The 21,748-nt window shown below is 33.0% G+C and overlaps 1 protein-coding gene across 6 annotated transcripts in view; it reads left to right on the top strand.

Moving 5' to 3' along the window:
- BTBD10 (BTB domain containing 10) overlaps positions 1–21,748 on the top strand; it is a 79,477-nt gene that overhangs the window by 23,658 nt on the left and 34,071 nt on the right. Inside the window, exons 1-2 of one of the 6 annotated variants that reach the window (XM_031941589.1) lie at positions 1,525–1,590; positions 4,586–4,743. The exons of 2 other annotated variants lie outside the window; for them this stretch is intronic. In XM_031941589.1, coding sequence (XP_031797449.1) covers positions 4,643–4,743 — 101 coding nt within the window. In that variant the 5' untranslated portion in view covers positions 1,525–1,590; positions 4,586–4,642. Of the gene's footprint in view, positions 1–1,524; positions 1,591–4,585; positions 4,744–16,804; positions 17,247–21,748 lie in introns of those variants that run through there. 3 more of the 6 variants (XM_031941590.1, XM_031941592.1, XM_031941588.1) reach the window with 3 other exon arrangements.

Raw genomic sequence — 21,748 nt, 5'->3', positions numbered from 1 at the left:
TTCTTCAGTTTATTGGAGAGACTATGATGAGGCCCTGGGTAGCCAAGTGGATGTAAGCAAAGACTGCCTGAATCATCTCTGTGTAGGAGCTGGAGACCCTAGTTAAGTCCTGAGGCAAACAGAGTAGCCCTGATGGGATCATTTTAGCCTTAAGTGGGCCCTTCTGGGTTACTTTGGGGTTACTGGTTTAAGCATCCCTCTTGACAATCAGTTTACAATCCTGAGAGATTTTATCTCAAATAGCAAATCCCCATATCGCAGCTTCAGATCCAGTTCTAAATAATATGTACTGACTATAATCTTGCATTGGTAACAATAAGGGATCCATCACTAGAGATTTAAAACTTATTTTAATATCTAAATAGATGATCTAAAATTCAACATAACACAAATGATTTTGCTCTAGTAGCAAAATCCAGTAGCAAATAACCAAAGACTTGAGATGTAGTACTAAGGTGAAGAGAGTTCACTAAATGATTTCACTAAACATTATCTGTTCTACACATAGTAATTACCAGTTTTAGGTTTTATAATTGTGATAATAATTTCAAATAACTTAGCATATTATTTTCAATCACCAATTTTAGGTAACTTCAAAACTTAGTCTTAGAATTTTCATAAGCTATAGCCAAATTATCTTAAGTAACTTCCTCTTAAAATATCCAGTTCCTTAAATGGGTAGAACTGGTTTTAAACAAATTTTTCAGCCTCTTTTTAGTTGTTTGTTTAGGTTACTGAATGACAAGTCAAATCTCAGTTCTACAATCTCAGAAAAAATCCATTACTTAGAATTAGTATCAGCACAGCTGATAGGATTTTCTTTTCCCAAACTATCTTCTGTCAGGAGGAGTTGGGTTTTAGTTTCATATCAACTAGACAGTGAACTTTCTAGTATTGGAACTTTAAAGAATTATTTAATGATTATTTTTTAATAATAATTTAATAATTATTTAATTATTAATTAATTAATTTAATGAATTATTTAATTTAATTTAATTATTTAGATTAAGGACTAGCTACATACAGTTCCTATCAAAGAGTTATTCCTAATTTATTTTCTTGAGTTTATTGCAGAGACTAGACAGTGAATATTTAATGCAGGTACTTTACAGGTTTATTTAATGATCTACAAGATTAAGGGCTCTGCTTAATGAATTTAAAAAATATATATATTTGCATCTTTGGAAGTTATATGGGAACCCTTTAAAAAAATTTCTGTTGGACTAGTAATAACCTAAAACCTTTCCCTTTTCATATGGTTTTTACGTTTATTGTTCAGCATGTGTCATTTCCATTTAGAAAGGTGTTTGTTGTTTTTTCCAGTAGAAAGAGGATTTCTCATCCTTGCAACATTTTATATATTATCTTTATGTGAACAGAGACTTAAGTTTGAATTATAATTAAGTTATCAGAGATAGCATTTGTTATTCCTTCTACTCATTTCTTTCCTGTTCTATTTTTATTCCTTTGCTGACTTTATTTTTATACTTATGACATTTAAATGTTCCTTATTTCAAATTCTCTATGTCATACTCTAGGCTTTTTGGTACAGAAGGCCCTGTGTAAATTGAAAACAACAAAAATAGACATGTAAGTATAGGTGGCCTTTGCTTGCATTGTGGAATAATTTTTAAGGACAACTTGAAGGATAGAGAATTTCTGTATAGAAAATATATAATGTACTCTGACTTCTATAAAGTGAAAGATCCTTCCTATAGAAAAACAATCATTTGATACGCTAAATTGAAGCTTTTTGGTAAATAATAAGGCCTGTCATACTTGATCTGTTGGTCTGTCTAGAATTTAGTTCCTCATTTATAAAATGAAGGCATTGAATTAAGTGTGATCTCAGAGTTCTTTTCTAGCTTTAAATCTGTGATCCCATGGTTGTATTAAATGTGCTATTTGATGAATATTATTGTATTTATGTGCACTGCCTTTGTATCAGTGCAAAACTAGAATAAATGATACAGTGAGAAGAATCCTACACTGAGAGTTAGTAGTCAGCTTATCTGCCATTAAGCATAAATTACTGGATACAAAATGCTGGGAATTAAAAGACAATTGAGTCTCATACTTAAAGCAAAACTTCCTTCTACTCTTGACCTTGTTACCATTTAAGCTTGTGATATTTAGTCATTTTTTGGACTTCACTTTCTTCATCTATAACTTAAAAGGCGTTGATCTGTATCAAAGATGTCTATACTCCTTAACCTGGTGTCTATACCCCTTAACACCCCAAGAAGTCGTCTAGATGGATGTCATGTGGTCCAATAAATATGGATGGGGCAAAATGATATTTAATTTCATTAGTTCCTAACTTATTCAGCATTTCATTCAATTAACTTGAAAAAAAAATAAAGTCAACATTCTGAGAAAGGATCTGTAAGTATTACTAAACTACTAGGGGTGGGAAAAAATAACAATAATGTGACCATATATATTTTTCTTCTTTGCCATTATGTCTGAGATTCCTTCCAGCTCTAACTCTATGATGAATAAACATGTAAATGAAAAGCATGTATTAAATATTTACTATATTTAATTTTGTAGCTCTATGCTAAGAAATAGAGATACTAAACAAAAAGCAAAAAACTCTTAACTTAAGAGCTTATATTATGAGAGAGAGAAAGTGCCAAAAAGAATGTTAGGGAGGGTCATAATGGTATAACTAAGTAGGAGAGTACATTGACTCTATCCAATGCAGCATTGATTGGACCTTGTCCTGGTTCAAGACATGAATGAATGTTTTGGTATTGATGTCAAGGATTACTTGCCATCCTTCAAAAGTTTCTACAGGATAGGAATGAGGTTGAAGTTGGGAAGAGAAGAAGGAAAAGATTTGAGAGTAAAGAATGATCTTTATATGTAAAAACTGAGCTATAGTTTTTCTTAGATACTATTTGCCTAACAGACTATATTCTCCAGTCTAAATATTAATTAGATCTTTGAGATTTCAAGTTATTATGATGATTCAAGTTATAAAATGAATTACTGTGATATGCAGAATGATAAAATGAAGGCTACCAGTAAGAGAAATGCTGTACTTACATATTTCTACCTTCATAAAAAAACGTGGAAATGTGAAGAATGAGAAATATTAATGAAATATTTTATATTAATTTGAAAATATATTTTAGATTGTTTGCATAAAAGTACCATATTTTTGTTTTTGTTGTTACAATTTAGACTTTCCTCATATTAAACACAGGAAGTCTTCATTTTCTGAGGATAATTGGGACTGTAAAAGTCCATATCAATGGGAATCAATTTAGACCAGGGACCAACATTCCATACTAAGTAATGAAAGGGAAAAACCTCAAAATTTGATTGAAACTCTAATCTTGATGAATAAAACTAAAATTTATGAAAAATAAATTTATTTTATCTTTACCAAAATTTAGGTTATAATTATATCTGTATGCTAGAACAAATGGAATGAATGAAGTTTTGATTTTTTTATTGTTGCTGTTGGTAGTATTTCTAATATCATAAAATAATATCCTTCACTTTTGACTTTTGAAAAAAATATTGAAAGATTCTATCAGTTTTCTTCAGGGATTCTCTTAGTCCTCTGATTTCCAAATCATTCTTATTTGAAATTCCTGTTTTCAGTCCGTTACTAATTTACAGTGAAGACCTTGCTATTAATGGGCAAGAATTATGTCTAGTGTAAAAGCAAGGACAGCAGTTTGATTGGGAATTAATTTTATAATTTGTTCATTAGTGAATTTTTTCTTTTTACATTGGTTTTTACATTTTTAAAAAAAAATAATATCGAAGGAAAGACAGTGGATGCGGATTTACCCTTGAATTCACTAAAAACTGGATTCAAGTTCCATATCTGACTTACTGAGTAATCTCCCAGTACAGTGTTCCAGGCAATATTCATTAGAGCATCAAAGTGGCAGAATTAATGATTTTTCTTGCTAGAAGGAATTTCTTCATTCTATATGAATGAAATCATAGGTCTAGACTAAAACAGAATAATTTACTTTCATGAATAACCCTATAATTAGAAACCCAGGTAACTTCTTTGTATATATTTTTAGGTGGCATTTTTTGGGAGGTAAGGGGAAGAAGGGCTACAGATAAATAGTCCAAGTTGTAAATGGTTTCTAATATAAATGCCTCATACATATTGCAAAAAAAACAAACAAACCCAAAACAACCTTTCCTTCCAAAACAGGATATCTATTTTCAGCTTGGATGACATTTATTTATATGAAATCTCATCTTCCAAAAAAAGGTTTTTTTACTGTGTTGAAAATACTACTTACTATTTGAAGGTGTAGACATTATTAGGTTCTACTAAGTTCATTAAAAATGTGAGCATGCTTACCAAATAGTACTACATTAAGTATAAATAATAAAAGAAAAACAGGGTTGAAATCTTGGTGAAAAATCCTCTTTAAATTATATATAATGCCTATTGTCATACTTTATTAGTGTGTCTGTTGGCTTTTATAGTCTTGACTGTTGGCCTTTAAAAAACATACCTAAATTGCTGAAAAGATTTTAAAATTCTGTGTGTTTTCCTCTTCATGGAATTAGACTTAAAGGTGCACACTACTCTCTTATGTAGGTTGTGGGTGCTACATGTATGCTTTCAGAGCTGTAGTGTGAGGAAGCTTGAAGTGGGATGGCAGGACGCCTTCATCCTTATGACAGTAACTCCAGTGATCCAGAGAATTGGGATCGGAAATTGCATAATAGACCTCGTAAACTTTATAAACACTCAAGGTAGGTGGAAAATATATACTTCACATATCAAAGCTGTGATAAAATTGATTATGAAGACTACTGCATTTGGTTTGTAGCATCCTTATTGGAAGAATAGGATATTACAAATACAAGGCAAAATGAGTATTTTTATTTGGATAATTTTGATATTTTTATCAGCTTTAGGTGATCTCTAAACTCTGCAACTCATTTTCACGTTCCCTAGAACTGGATCTTGCACCCCTATTATTGGTGTAAATGTTGTGCTTGAGCTAATTATAATTAACGCAGGTCCTAAGATGTGGGAGTTAGTGCATTTCAGCTTTGCATTAATTAACATTAGTCCGGTAACACTTCACAGGGAAACTCAGTTCCATATTTGTAAGATGGAGATAAAAATATTTGGCTTGAGTGTACAGCTCTGGGTGGTTGTGAGAAAGTACTTTGTAAATCTTGAAATATTAGAGATATTGAAATCAATAATGGAAAGTTTTTAGTATAAGTGGTGATTTATAAGTCTGAATTTGTGTTTGCCATCATAAATTTTCTCTGCCTTCATTAGTTTATGAGACATTACATTTTTGATCCTAATTGCTAAAAGATTTTATTGTTATAGAGAGTGAGCTCCTGGTTTGTTGTTAAATTAAATATGGGATACTTTTTTCAATGCCATCTGAAAATTTTGGGTTTTTTCCCCTTCTGATATGTATATTTCAGTTTAGGCTACTCTTAATGACCATTCAACAAGTGATTATTAAGCACTTGTAATACACTCTAGTCATTATGATGAGGATATCAGAAAAACTGAAATTTATGTTAAAATATGCAAAAGATTCATGCTCATTAAATAAAAGTTACCTTTCCACAAGCAATAGTTTATTCTAAAAGGGAGCACCCAGAAAGGAACAAAGACCTTTGAGGTAGGTATCTGTTGGATTAAAGTTGGATTAGAGGCCAAAGAGCAGTTGGTTTCCTAGACCCGAATACTGTACCCATTCCAAGCAGTACAATTTAAGAATATGAGCTTTTTGTGGCTACTATATTATTGCTAACTCAAATAAAACATTTAGTCTACTTTCATTTTACCTGAAATATACTTTGCCTTTCTTTAATCAGAAATCTAATTGAGAGTCAATTTAATACTGTGGAAAAAAAAACATTGTTTAGAGAAGAAAGTCCCTTACTTTTTTGACTTGGGTATAAACCATTTAATTTCTTGAAGCCTTTTTTCTCTATCTACTAACTACACTACTTAATTGCCCTCATCTGACACATTGTAAGTGCCTACACAAATGTTAACTATCGGCATCATCGTGATTATTATTATTCAGGGGGCAATTAGCATTAAAAATTGTCACAGCTAAAATCAGATTGTATTTTGGTTATTGGGATAGATTAGCATTAAAGAATAATTCAATTAGTTATTCATAATAAAGGATGACACAAATTACACAGTGTTTTTAATATTATAGAAGAGCAATGTAATAAATATAATTATCAACGCCGAAGAGAGCCAGTATATAGAGAAACAGCCTTGAAGTCAGGAAGATGATTTTAAGTCTTATTTCACACACTTGGATAATCTCTCTCATTCTGGACAAATCAGTTCACCTTTCAGTATTCCACATAACTCTTTAAAACTAATAGATGAAGAAGGTGCTTACCTATAGTGGTAGAATTTTTTTTTTTTAACCTGGCAGAGCTTTATGCCAGTAAAATCACAGGTCCAGACTTCATCCTTTTTAGTTTTTTGACTTGTTTAGCTTTGGAAAAATTAATTAAAAAAATGTAATTTTGATAGTATTTTATTAAAGCAAGCATTCAAAATTGGTTAAAAATGATATGTAGAAAGTTTCGGAAAACATTAATTTATTAGATTTGCTTTTCCAACAGAATACTGATTATTAGTATTGTAACACTTCATAAAGCAGTGTTGACTAAATACTAAAATAATGGAAACAAAAAAAAATTTAGATTTGGAATGATTTTCTTAAATAATATTTAATCTAAAATACTAAATTGTGATAAATGGTATTATTGGGTTTTTGAGCTAAAAATCTTTTAATAAAAGATTTAAAAAATTATTTGAAGGTCCCCTTCTGAATCTGATAACTACTCTCAAAGAAATGGGTCACTTTTCACATCTGAGATGATCTCACTCTAAGGTACAAATACTGTTGCATGTTTATTTTAGTGTTCATTCAACAGTTAGGCTGTTTTGTTTTTGTTTTAAACCCATGGCCAACAGTTTTTCTTTCAAGTTTTTCTAGTTTGACAAAGATGAAAATAGGAGTTCTTGCTCTAGGGAATTTATATTCTGCTGGGATGTTTGTGACATATGCATAGATAAATAGACTGTGATAAGATCCTGAAGAGATACACTTAAAATGCTATAAACAAATTGAAAATGGAGAGTACTGCTGGGGAGGAAGGGAACTATATATAAAAGAAGAATCCTTGGGAAGGTTTTTGTAAGGAAGCTCTGAGTTTGAGCTTTGAAGATAAAAGATTCTGAATTGTGGTCCTGAAGAAGGGAACACAGTCCCTCTTGGGGATAATTCATGAAATTTTGCACAAGTATCAGTTTGGAGAATACATTGTAACAAAAATCTTAGTGAAATTAGTGTTGTAATGATTTACATGTTATGAATTATGAATGTTACAAGCTTACAAAACATTTGAAAAGTTATTCAACTGTTTCATGTTATGATTTAACATAGCCACTGTATGCTGCTATATATATTATCAATTTTTGAACTTTGTAAAAACTGTCGTCAGTTGTTGTTTAATGCCCGAGAGGATTGTACTTTGCCATAAGATCATCCAGAGAATGAAGTTTTGATATATACATGCCAGTGTTATAGTTGTTGGGTTGTTTGTTTTAGATTGTTGAAACCTTTCAAGATATTTTGAGGTATACAGGATAGATGTCTTTCTTAAAACTTAAAACCCAGATCACTCTAACTTGGGAATTGAGCAACTATAGGTCCAAGCAGCAGCCTCACTCAGTCATTGTGGGGATCTGATTGATTCCTAGTGAATGCAAACTGCAATTGTTTTTGTTTTGGCCAGACACCCCTTAGGTCTTCTTATTTCAAATTGAATTTTTTTTTTAAGTAAGTAAAAGAGACCATTACCTAGCCTTAATCATTGAATGAATGTTGTCTCTGTCAAATTGAGCCCTGTTAAGAACCTTACCTTAAAAAGGCCAAGATCTTTCACTATACTCAACGTGATGTCCAGGCTTCATGATCCACATGGTTCCAGAGAAGAAAGTGAGACACCACAATAGATCTAGGTCTTCCTATCTTTAGTTTTCTCTTGACTTTACCATTCCCCCAAACTATTTAATTAATAAGTTCTTTCTTACAGTCACATTCCTGAAGAATAAGAGTTGAGATATAAACTGTTCTTCTTTCTTCTTTCAAGTCACCACATGATCTCTTTAATTGCCAAATCTGGTGATCTTTTCTCAATACTCATCTTTTTTGACATCTTTGGAGCACTTGGAATTTTGTATCACTCTTTTTCTTTCTGACACTGACACTTTTGTTCTGTTCTTCTTAGTTAATGTGGCCTGACCATGTCCTTTGCCCTAATAATATATATTTCAATCAAACAATAAATATTTATTAAAATGTCTACTATGTATTAAGTACTGTACTAGTCACAAAGACAAAAATGAAATAATATCTGTCCTCAAGGAGATTCTATTGTAATGCTGGAGAAACTGAGCAAGACAGAGATTAGAGACCAATTCAGTAGTTCATTAAATGGAGAGAGATACTGGGACCAATGGATCCATGGTTGGTCCCAGGGTTGGACGAGCCTATTATCTCAGAGAGTCCAGCCCAGAGTATTGGGACAGCAAGCTTTTTTAAAGGATAACAAGAACAATGACTTAATGGGGGAGATACCTAGGTGTGGATAACCTAATGGTGAGGGAGGCCTCTAGAATGACACAATGGAGAGAGGTTACTGATATTCTAATGACATAAAATGGATAAACCTTTATCCTCTCAAATATTAAGAAGGAATGTCTATAACCTAAAGATATAAAACCTTTATCTCATCAACCATTTTAGAGGGAATGATTATAGCCTGGGGTTTGGGGGCAGAGCAACTGAGGTAGACCTTTATCTCATCAAACATTAGGAGGGAAAGGTTGTAACCTGAGACAGAATAACTAAATAGGACAATTGGAGAAACTGGGTCACGACATTAAAAAGGGAACTTTGGCACAACACTATCAAGGGGAGACTGTACACATATAAGCATATATATATACATACACACTCTGTCAAGACAAGTGACAGATGAAGTTGGTATAATATGCTTATATATTATGGGGATGAGCAAAGTCTTTCTATTCCAAGATTTTGTCCTGTGTCCTCTATTTCAAATCTTCTACTCCTTATTGGTCATAATGTACTGGATGTCTTGTAGACAGTTTAAATTTAGTATTTCTCAAACTGAACTTATTCTCTTTCCACCCTCTCTATTTCTCTCCCTAAATTCTATTAGTATTGAGGGAAATGATAGACCTTGGTAGCTAGGTGGCCATTGACTGAGAGTCTGAATTACTGTAAACAATCTGAAAGCCAAGCTACTCTCTGAAGCAAGCAGAGAAGAGCACTGATAGGATGATATTAACTTGAGTGGATTTTTATTAGAGTCCCTGGTTGAGTTCTTAGCTGAATTCTTTTCATTGACAAACCATCATAATCCTACAGCTAGTATGTCCAATTAGAAAGTCATTATGATATTAACCCCCAAGATTGTTTTCCCTATAAAAGACTAACTGTACTGTAAAGCCCATATAAACTTCTGTAGGAATTTAGCCAGTCACCCAGGTTTCTAGCCTTCTTCACTCTCATCCACTTCTCCCTCATTCAAACTTTTGCCAGGTCCTATCAGTTTTACTTTCATAATTTCTATTGTATGCAATACTGCTACCACCTAATTCATCTTCATTCTTCATTCCTTTTTTTTTTTTTTTTTTTTTTTGCTGAGGCAGTTGGGATTAAGTGCCCAAGGTACACAGCTTGGAAGTGTTAAGTGTCTGAGATGACATTTGAACTCAGATCCTCCTGACTTCAGGGCTGGTGCTCTATCCACTGCGCCACCTAGCTGCCCCATATCTTCATTCTTTAAGTCTTTCCCTTTCTTAAGGCTTGTAGTCCATCTTCCATATGGATGTCAAAGTGATACTAAAATACCTACCTAATAATACCTCTACCTAAAAGTTTTATCTTCTCCAATCTATCTTTCACGTAGGTACCAAAGTGATGTTTTTCCAAAAGCACAAGTTTTTCATGACACATCTTTGCTTAATACTCCAGTGGTTCCTTCTTTTAGGATCAAATACAAGTTTTTATGTTAGACATCGATGCCCACAACATCATGGCTCCATCTGCTGTTTCATACTTTTTTATACATTTCGCCTTCTTTGGTTCGATCAGAATGGTCTTTTGGCTATTCCATCTCCTGTCTTCATAATGTTCAGAATACATTACCCCCTCATCTTAACTTCTTAAAATCTCAAGTTTTCAGAAGTTTAGCTTAGTTGATATTTTCTAGATAGGAGGAGAACTAGCAGAGCAGTGTCATTGAAACCATGAGAAATTAAACTGTCTTGGAAGAAGTTGGGTTCAACATTGTTGAAGACTGAGAGAGCTTTACTATTCAATATTCATTGCTTAGTGCTGATCTTTTAAAAGAATACTTTGAATAAAAGAATGGGATTAGAAGTTTAGCTTGCTAGAGGTTGAGAAATGTATGGTGAAAAGGACAGTGGTTTGGAACTGTACTCCAAAAATAGCTTCATATCTTTTGACCACTGTTAGTATTCTGTCTCTAGAGGTTCAAGAGGGATAGGACTTATATGTATAAGAATATTTATAGCAGCATTTTTTATTGTCGCATACATCTGGAAACAAAGTTGGTACCCATCAGTTTGGGGACTCATTGAATGAAGGAAAAAATTGTGATATTTAATGTAATGAAATTTATCTTAAGAATGTGATGAATTTAAAGAAAACTGGCAAAATTTGTTTCAATCAATACAGAGTGAAATGAGCAGAAAAAGCTCATTACATTTTACATTACTAAAATAATGTAAAGGAAAACATCTTTTAAAGATTATAGCAGATCATTTCAGTCACCAAACATGATTTCCAAAGATTGATTGATAATGAAGTACTATTTACTACTGGTGGAAAAGTGATAAACTAGGGAAGGGATCAGCCTTGAAGGCTAAATCTGATGGTCTTGAAGTTAATAATGGATTTTATATCTTCAAATATAATAAAATCTTATTTGAAAATGTAAAGAACATTTTAAACTAAAAGGGCCTATATGGGAACAAAACAACTGGTCTACAAATTTGTTGACCCCTGGACTAGAGGTATGTAATGAGATGAGATTTTTGGATATAACCTTCATAATGAAGTATTTTGTTTGACTCTCCTTAATTATTTTGTGTTTTAGGAAAGTATTTCAATGAGACACTTGGTGTGAGTTATTTTGTAAGTAGATGATAGAGGTTTAATAAAGAGGACTAATAAAATATTTTTAAATATAAAAATTCATAAGGAAGTGATAAAGGCCTGAATGGTGAGTATGGTTGGCAGAGAGAAACTGAAAAATATATAAAAACTACTCGAATAATCTAGATCAGTTTAGTTCTGTGGTCCCATTCTCTGGAGGTAATTAGTTAGAAACCCAAATTGTGTAAAGTCCCTGAGGCTAAATTTTTCCTACTAATTTTCCAACTAATGGCCCATGGTTTCCTTACTGCTCTCTTTTGGGTCAGTTTGTCACTGGCACTCTGCCTCAGGATATCTTTCCCCTTCCTTCATGTCACACAGTCCTTCTACTCCATTCCATTTCGCTATGCTTCTAGAGTGCTAAGTCCCTTTCAGGATTTAGCCTGCCAGCTAAGGGCATGCCCCATCCTCAGGGGGTACTCCCTTTGTGCTGTGTAATAGTGAATTATACTGGAGTTTCTTGTCTTTCATATGCTTTCCTATTTTATTTCATATTTAGCATTTCTGGGGTCTTTTGTACCTTTTATTTTGTCTGTAACCTCTTCCCCTAAATAAATTTACCTTTTGCCAAAGAGAATGACCCTTGTGAATTCTTCACTTGACCAAAATCTAACAACTGGTGCCAACTATCATCTGGTGTCTATAGCAGTCACATCAGAAGCACATAATAATTTTATTGCTATTGTGGTTAAAACACACGCCTGTGGTTTCTTATAATCAGTAGCCAGAAGACATTATAGGTCATTGAGTTCAGCTCCCTTCTCTCCCCCCCACCCCCTTTCAATTTAGACCTGATGTAGCTGAGGCACAGAATGGTTACTTACCCAAGGTCAGTCAGAGAGGTGGTGAAGTTTTGATCCAGGTCTTCATGACTATAAATCCATCACTCTCTTTCCCCTCCTTTTTTGGTCCTTTATTGTTTTCTTAAGTTCACAATGTGGATGGTGAGAGATAGTTGGGTGCAGATATTTTTTCTTACAAATTTAGCAATGAAGGAAAATAGGAAGCCAAAGTGGAGGTATAGATGAAGTTTCTTGTTCTCAAAAGCAGCAGAAGATGTATATGTTTTTGTAAGCACTGAGAAAAGATTAGGAGAAATAGAAGATAGGAAGAGAAGGAAGGAATGACTACTGAAGGGAGTGGCATAGTGTTGTTGGTCAGGTCAGATTCAGACTGATCTGGTTGAACCACCAGGTTTAAAATGAGATGAAATGAGACATTTTAGAACATTTCACAGTTAAAAAAGAAAAGATTTACTTAGTCACAGCCGAGACACTAAATAAAGCATTTCTACCTCAGTAGTGTTGGTCATGCCTATCTGTCTGTTATAAGCCTGAGGGAAGAGCATTGTGATTCTGGGAATGCTGCCTTATACTTTGGCCCGTGGGAAGCTACATCAGCCACCTATATCTTATTCCTCTAAGCTTTTTACTGTAAGTCTTGGGAATGTTTTTGTTAGCTTTTAAGGAGAAATTACTTCAGCCTACCTAGCAGATATTGCTTCTCCCATAGGGGAACTGAAGGCACAAAGGGTACAACCTTGGCAAGGCTATACTCTGATAGGGGAGCAGAGAAAAATATGGATATGAGAAAGATAGGGAGAAATTTTGAAATGGAGGAGGTTGAAATAAAGGATTTCTTGATTTCCTAAGTTTTTTATTTATTTTTATTTTTTTGCTGAGGCAATTGGGGTTAAGTGATTTGTCCAAGGTCACACAGCTAGGAAGTGTTAAGTGTCTCAGGCCAGATTTGAACTCGGGTTCTCCTGACTTCAGGGCTGCTGGTGCTCTATCCACTGTGCCACCTAGCTGCCCCTGTTTTCCTTAATTTTCTCAGTAAATTAGGCAGAACTGTCATTTAAGAGAGAATGAAGTTGAGGTAGAGGTTGAGACTTGACCATTGTTGAGGTAGAAACAGAAAAGACTAAGGGAACCACATTCAAAATTAAAGGAAAGGGTTTCTTAAGTTGTCTTAAGATTCTAACTAGATCTTTTTTTTTTCCCTGCAGATTATTCTATCCATTCTTTCTGCCTATATTGTGTCATAATCGTTTTTTGAATCTGATGTAGAAAGTGAAATTAAAATTTTGGTTTTTTGTAATTCTAAATTTAAACAGTATTTGCATATACAGCAGCAGAATTTTTAAAAAAGGAATATTTAAGAATCATGAATTTTCACTTTTTTGCATTTCTGTTACTGATGCCCTTCTCCCATACTTCCTCTAACCCCCCTCACTCCCCATTAAAAACTGGAAAGGGGAAAAAAAAACACCCTTGTTAAAAATCTAGTCAGGGAAAATAAATTTACATAATAGCCATGTCCAAAAAGATAAGATTCTTTCCGTACCTTGTGTGTTTCATTGGAAAATGAGCAACATATGCTTCATTATAGATTTTCTAGAGATATTATTTCCTTGATCACAGTTCTTAAGTTATTTTTGTTTACAATATTGCTATCCCTGTGTAAATTTTGTCAGTTTATACTACCCAATCTTCTTTGAAATCATCCTTTTCATCATTTGTTATAGCACAATAATATTTCGTTATTTACTTCAGCTATTCCTCAATTGTTGCTCTGCCCTTCCTTCATCAGTCAGGAAATCTGTATTGCTTGCTGCTATTCTCCTTTCCATTTCTCCCACCTCCCTGTTGAGTTTGATTTTTTTCTATTCAATGGGTATGGTTAACTTATTTAAGATGATTGAAATTCATCTGAGGTTCAAATTGCTTATTCTTCCATGTTTTCCTATACATAAAAATTATGTGTTATATAAGAAACAATTATAAGAAATAATAAATTCTACCTCCTGCTTCCTCCTTTTTCCACTTAATATATTCCTCCTTTCTATTTCTGATATTTAAACACTCAAAATAAATAACCCACCCTTAAGGTTCTCTATATTTTTTAACTCGATATCTTTTGAAGACTTTTAGGTTCTGAAAGTGCACTTAAGTTTCCGCCTTATTAGAATGGAAGCACTGGGTCATCATCCAGCTTCTTTCACTTTCTCAAATTTATTTTTCTAGATTTCTCTGGATTCCAGTGTTTATATTTCAGAGTTTCTACACAACTCTAGTCTTTTATTCAGAAATGGTTGAATGTTCTCTGACTGAAGGTCCATGGCTTCCCTTGTAGGATTATTCTCAGTTCTGAAGGGTAAGCTATTTTTTATGAGAGAGAGAGAGAGAGAGAGAATAAGCGTGTGTATGTTGTGTGTTCCTTTTTTTGGTCTAATCTAGTGTTCAGAGAGCATGTTGAATTAAATTTACTTCTTTTCTCTTCCAAACTTTTTCTTCTAATTCTTTCCTCTACAAGCATTATTTCATTTTTTATCTTTTTGCTTCATTTCTTCTAGATATCCATGTAGTCCTTGTAAGAAATCCATTTTTTCTTTTTAGTTGCTACTTACAGTTGTTTTAGTATTACTTGTTTCTTTTGAGGATCTTTAGATTTGCAGTAATTTTTGATATTGGTTAGTGTTTTCTTTGTTTACTCGTTTCTTTAATTTTAATTTCTGAATGAGGTTTTGTGGCAGACCTTGGCCCTGCCATCATATGTTTTCATGTATATCGAGGTATTTGGTCTCATCCTAGGTCTTCTGGGTTCCTGCCCTGACCTTGTCTTCATGACATATTTCTCCCTTCTCATCTTTGAAGTTTACAGTGCTGGATCTTCAGTATCTGTTCTGGTATCTTAGGATGAAGAGTGAGGTTCTTTAAAGTTCCTCAATACCTGGACTATCCTTGGCTGAGTTCTGTTGGTAGGATATTAAAAAAAATCTCACTCTGGTGTTTTCTGACCACTTTTGACCTTTCTTTTGAGGATTTGCTGCTGCATCTAGACACAGCCTTCTAGACCACACATTTCTCTGACTAGGCTCTACTCAAGCTGGGATGCTGTTGCTGACTTTTTGGTATTCTCTTTTGTCCTTGGACTTCTGACTACTTTTTTTTTTTTTTTGTAGTTGAAAAAGTTACTTTAGTTTTAAATTAGATTTCTTTATTGCTTTTACTAATGCTCTTTCTCCTCATTTCTGCCTCCCTTGGCTTCCTAAGTTTCAGCTAAAGTCTGACCTTCAGTATGATTTTTTTCCTCCAGTTTTCCTTAGTCAGTGAGTCTTTCCTTTGAGACTATCCTCAAATTATCCTGTATTTAGCTTGTTTGATTATGATTGTTTTCATCTTATCTCCCTCATTAGACTCTGAGCTCCCTGAGAATAGGAAGTGGAAGTTTGGATGGGGAACAGCTTTCTTAGTATCTCCAGCACTTACAATGCCTGACATAGTATAGGCATCTCATAAATGTTAACTGACATACATATATGTATTTCAGTCACTATATGAACTTTTATGTGTGTGTCTCTATGTGTGTGTGTTTCAGCTTTTCTACATACTAATTGTATGACTTCAGCTCACTGGAGCTAGTTTTCCTTATCTATAAAAGAGAAATAAAAACATTTGTAGTCCAAGTGTTATCCAAGTAATCCAAAAGGTAATTAATGCTTAATTCCAAGGTATTAGAAAGTAAAGTAGTATATGAAAAATACTTTGTAAACAATATATATAAATGTGATCTCTTTTAGAGGGTGGTATGTATGACATATAGTGTCTTGTTAGAAATGTATTATAAAATATAACATATTATAATAATATATATAAAAGACCTGATATTTTGGGCTTAAATTATTTTCCAAGTACAAGCACAACTGATATGATATTAGCAAAGAGTCTTGAAACCAATAAAATTTAGCATATGTTTTAACCTAGGGTATTTTTTGTTTTGTTTTGGAGTTTCTTTGAGGTTTGATAATTTACCTCACAATTTTAGCTGGAATTTTTGCTAACAAGCTTCTGATTCCTTTTCTTAAGTAAGCCAGAATTGTAGCTGTCTTCTGTAAATTGTGTGTCAGAGGATGACTCTTTGCTTTTTAAAAACTAGAATTTCATTCTGTATGACACAAATTAAGATACATAAAGCACTAAACTATGGAATAGAGGTATTTTAGAGGACAATAACTATATCAAACTCAAAATCTGCAGCCTGCTCAAGTTACCAAAGATACATGCATCATACATTCAATATGAGACTTTGCCGCAAGGTTTCACTCCCACACAAGGGAGCGCATGCTCTGTTCCTTATCTGGGCTTGAATGAAGACTGAGCTGTCCATTTACTTTATAAATTATAGATTGTCCTCTTCATGGCTGTTGAGAAGAAAAAAAAAGTTTTGTACCTTTGGAGAGTAATAACTTAAATAAATTTTTAAAATCAAATAGCATTTCTCGAACTATTCTTTGGTCTTAAATCCAAATGAATAAAGCTTTATATCTTGAAGGAATACAAAATAAAATGTAAAAAAAAACTTAATGAGAAAAGAAGTTTGCTATATCATTTTCAATTGGCTTTTCCCACTCTTACTGAAACCTGAAAGGCTGGCAAGGTTAGAATTAGCTTTACAGATGGCATTTGGCAGTGTACCACTAAGCTCTCTTCTCTCAGCCTCCTTTCTCCTGTCTGTCAATTACAATATCCAATGGCTGTTCAGAGATGGAGAAATGGACCGACCACAGCTCATACGATGCTGTTAGGTTAGAGACGTCAGTGCTGCACTACCCACGGCTGAGTCAGTAACTGTAAGAAAATGAACTGAATTAATATCTATGGGGAGGTTGCGTCTCTAAACATTAATCAGCCTAAATAACTGCAACAGGATTATTGCATTTGGAAGGCAGAGAAGCAGGAGAAAAGCTAGAGGAATTGGGTGTATGTGAGAGCAATAAGATTATTTTGAATGGTTCAAAGGAATCTTGAGAAGATAATGGAAATATCAAGTGTGCTAAACTTTGCTAGTAATGCTCAAGGATGCTGACCTGGCTTTCACTGCTGCATTGTTTGAAAGAGCAGAGCTCCTTTGTGCTCTGATTTCAAAAATTTTTCCTTGCTTTTGTGTGTCTACCTTGGCATGTTCAACAGGAAGGTGTGTATTCATTTATTTATTATGTGATAATTTCTGAGGTTAAATAAGAGATAAACAAGAAGAAATGCTTGGTCTCCTGCCCTGAGGGTGCTTCTCCCTCCCCATCTTTGAATGTTAGAGGTCATTTATTTTCTCTCACTTTAGAGCCAGGTGGTTTTAAAATAAGTGGCATGTATGGTTTTTCTTTTGTGTTTTGAGTGGCTTTTTGTTTAAAAACCTTAGTGGAATCTGCTTACAACTGGAGAATGCATTAGATTTGGTAATCTTTTTGTATGAATGTCATCAAAAATTATTTTTAAAAAAGATTAATTTAGAATTTGTTTTTGCTAAATCTTTAAAAGAAAAAATCCAAGGGGAGAATAATAAAGTAAATGAAATCACTTATAAAAAGCAAAAAGTTAAATGTTTCTTTAAAAAAACATTCTGAATCAATATAACCAATTATTGTCAAAATAATGCTGTGCTTCATTGAATAATGGAAATTATTAATAAGATGATTAGGTGCTTAATTTGAAACAAAAATTAGTCTATATGTAGTTTTTCTTTAAAAGATGGTACAAATTGAGTTGATTTAAAAGAAAGTCAATATAGTATTTTAAAATGGGACAGGTTTTATTTACTGTTTTTGTTTTAATAGAATGAAAGAAAATTGCTTAAATTTAGAAACTAATATAATTTAAAACTTTTTTGCTCATATTAACCTCTTTTTTTCTCTCATCCCTCTCTGTCATTTCCTCTCAGTGAATATTATGATCTTTTTGCCAGTGTTGAAAGGACTTTTTGAATATATCATATTTACTTTAAATTTTTAAATTAAATTTTATATTTAATATAATGGATAAAAAGATTTCATTAATAAAAGAAAGTGTTTTCATTTCCCTCCTAAAAGTTTCTATTAATACCTAAAAGATACAAATCTTTATTAAATTTCTAAACTCTTAAAGTATTATACTTTTTTTATATCTCATTTAGATTTATGTTGCATAAAGAACAAAAAAGGGAACTAATTTTTTGGAGGAAAGAAGAAAGTTACCGAGTTTATTGGAAAGATGGCAAAATTAAATATTAAACAGCTCCTCTTGGTGTGTTTTGTAGCTCATCCCAGGATAAACTGTTGAAATTTAGAAGTTTAAGATTTCTTTTTTTTTTTTTTTTTTTAAATAGCCTTTTATTTACAGGATATATACATGGGTAACTTTACAGCATTAACAATTGCCAAACCTCTTGTTCCAATTTTTCACCTCTTCCCCCCACCCCCTCCCCTAGATGGCAGGATGACCAGTAGATGTTAAATATATTAAAATATAACTTAGATACACAATAAGTATACATGACCAAAACATTATTTTGCTGTACAAAAAGAATCAGACTCTGAAATATTGTACAATTAGCTTGTGAAGGAAATCAAAAATGCAGGTGTGCATAAATATAGGGATTGGGAATTTAATGTAATGGTTTTTAGTCATCTCCCAGAGTTCTTTTTCTGGGCATAGCTAGTTCAGTTCATTACTGCTCCATTAGAAATGATTTGGTTGATCTCGTTGCTGAGGATGGCCTGGTCCATCAGAACTGGTCATCATCTAGTATTGTTGTTGAAGTATATAATGATCTCCTGGTCCTGCTCATTTCACTCAGCATCAGTTCGTGTAAGTCTCTCCAGGCCTTTCTGAAATCATCCTGTTGGTCATTTCTTACAGAACAGTAATATTCCATAATATTCATATACCACAATTTATTCAGCCATTCTCCAACTGATGGACATCCATTCAGTTTCCAGTTTTTAGCCACTACAAAAAGGGCTGCCACAAACATTCGGTCCCTTTCCCTTCTTTATAATCTCTTTGGGATATAATCCCAGTAGTAATACTGCTGGATCAAAGGGTATGCACAGTTTGATAGAAGTTTAAGATTTCTTAAGAAGATTTCTATGTTGTCAAGGTCCTTCAGTGATCTGATCCAAAACAGTATTTTGGGGACATAATTAGTTATTCCTCTTTTTTCTTCTTCCTGCCCTTTGATGGAAATACATTTTAGAGAACCTCTATTTATCTACTTTGTCAAATGAGTAACATGTATTGTGATTTTGTTGTGGAGATTCTTGCTGGGGTTGTTGATGTTATCCTCATAAATGAGCATGTTTGTGTTGTTGCTCCAGATAGGTGTCATATTTTTGATGATAACCTTCTTCATGGTCTTGATCTTAACGCAACTTTTATTAGCTCTGGGAAATGAAGGGAAATGACACTGACCTTTTATCATCCAATTTTAGCCACCCAAACAATAATCCACCCAAAAAATAAAACTTAGTTGCTTGTTTGTTTTTAATTCTTTGATGCTTAACCACAGGGATCAAGACCCATAGGAGGGGAAAGCAAGTGCCTTTTACCATCCCCACATCTCTATTGCCTTTTCTAGTTTTCATATTGTTCTTTTAGGGTAAGGAAGATAATTGTTGTGTTCTTAGGTACATGGTGAAAAAGGTAAAAATAACTATTATTACTGAGGAAATGGAAAATAGAATTCTCTAATAAAGATTCCTGTTATAATGATAGAGATGCACTTTAGTTTCCTTAAGGGTAAAGAAAAATATTAAATTAGTTTATTTCTAAGGGGCCTTTCTAGCCCTCACAGCCTATTTAAAAAAAAAAAAGGTATTTATTTTGAATTATATGATCATTAAAAAATTTGTTATTTCCATTTCCCTTCCTTCCCTTCTAGAAGCTTATTTTTCCTATCACCCACAGAGACACACACACAAATATACAAAACTGCATTTGGTTTTTTAAAACTAGTTTTAAATAAGCCTACATATGCTAATTATTATTTTTCAAAATAATTTTGTTATATATTTTTAGAGCACAAAAGATTTTTGCTTAAGATTTTTCTGCATTATGTATTCAATAATCCTGTAAGAGAATTAATCTGAATATTATTCCCATCTTAAAGATCATATTGAGGTTCAAATAACTTGAGATATTAAGTCTTAGTAAGATTTAACCTGAGACTTAAAATCCAAGACCATATTTTAACTTTTTTACTTCAGCTCTCATTTTCATTCTGAAAATGTTTAGAATGTCTCTTCTCTTTTTTAATTGAACCACAATTTTTTTTTTTTTTCATTAGTGGTTAGACTGAGGTTTGCGAGATATCACTTTGAGTTGTATTTTGAGAATTTTATATTATTCCACTTACTCCAGTGGTTTCTGGTGGATCACAATAGTGAAGTATTATTTCCTTTCTTTTATTTTTGAACGTCTTAACCCTGGTTGCTTGCTGAATATGTTGTTTGTCATTGTAATTGTTAAATGTAAGTATCCAAAGTTTGCTTTCTTGGATTTCTTATCTTTTATTCTCTGGAATTTTTTGATTAACATTTTGTCTTTTGTGTTCTTTTGTGTTTTTTGGCAGTTTTCTGTATTATTTTTTGCATTGTTGTGTTCAGGTTTTTTTTTTTTTTTAGTTCTGTTTCTCTTGGAGATCTATTATACATAAATTATCCATAGAGAGATCTCCACACTTTTCCTTGAAATAAATTATGTTTGTACAAAGACATTTTCTTTTAATGTTATTCCCCTTTACTTTGCTTCCAGCTCAACTTTGTTTTATATATTTATTCTTGTCAGTTATCCTCTTTTTTTTTCTTTTTTGAAACTTGTCACTACGGATTCAGATTTTTCTATTGTATCAATTATTTCTGCTGAACAAGCCATAAATTTTGCTTTAAAATTTTTATTTATTTTTTAAATCACATAGGAACATCCTATGTGATTTCTTGTTCTCTTGGGAAACTTTAGGGTCCTTTGCCTCACCAAATGTTGGTACATTTTCCAATGTCTTGAAATATTTATTCATACATGTTGACTCTCTTCTGTCATTAATATTGAAGGGGTCTTCAATGCTTGGTGTGGTTAGCAGAGTTTAGCTAGCAGAGTTAGCAGGTAAAAATCAATCCCTTAGGCAAGAAGGAAGAAGGCTCTGATAATGGAGATCAGTTTAGTTTCTTGGTTCCACCTTTTAAAGGTAATCCAGTTAAAAATCCAAGTTATGTCAAGACCCTGAGGCTAAAATTTCTTTATTAAATTCTCCCCCATTCCACAAGGCATCTCTCCTAACTCCACTATGCTTCTCAACCCCATTTTCCTCCTTACAGCTAACTCTTTTAGTGTGCTAAGTCCCTTTCAGGATTTAGCCTGTCAGCTAAGGGGTTGTTCCAACCTCATGGGATGCTCCCTTTCTATTGAGTACTTGGGTTCCACTGAGGAACCCCTATGCTTTCTATTTAATATTTATCATTCTCGTTTTTTCTTCATTTTATCTGTAACCTATTCCCCTAAATAAATCTACCTTTTGCCAAAGAGAATGGCCATTGTGAATTTTTCACATGATTGAACCCCAACTTTTGGTGCCTGCCATCATTTGGTGACAAACCTTGTATCATACATAGATTATCCTTGTCAGTTTATTTATTCTCAAGGTATTTAACTGAGTTTTCTTCCTGAACT

This window comes from Sarcophilus harrisii, chromosome 6 (assembly GCF_902635505.1).
Source record: "Sarcophilus harrisii chromosome 6, mSarHar1.11, whole genome shotgun sequence".
Lineage (NCBI taxonomy): Eukaryota > Metazoa > Chordata > Mammalia > Dasyuromorphia > Dasyuridae > Sarcophilus > Sarcophilus harrisii.
This window is presented reverse-complemented; position numbering and strand designations above follow the sequence as displayed.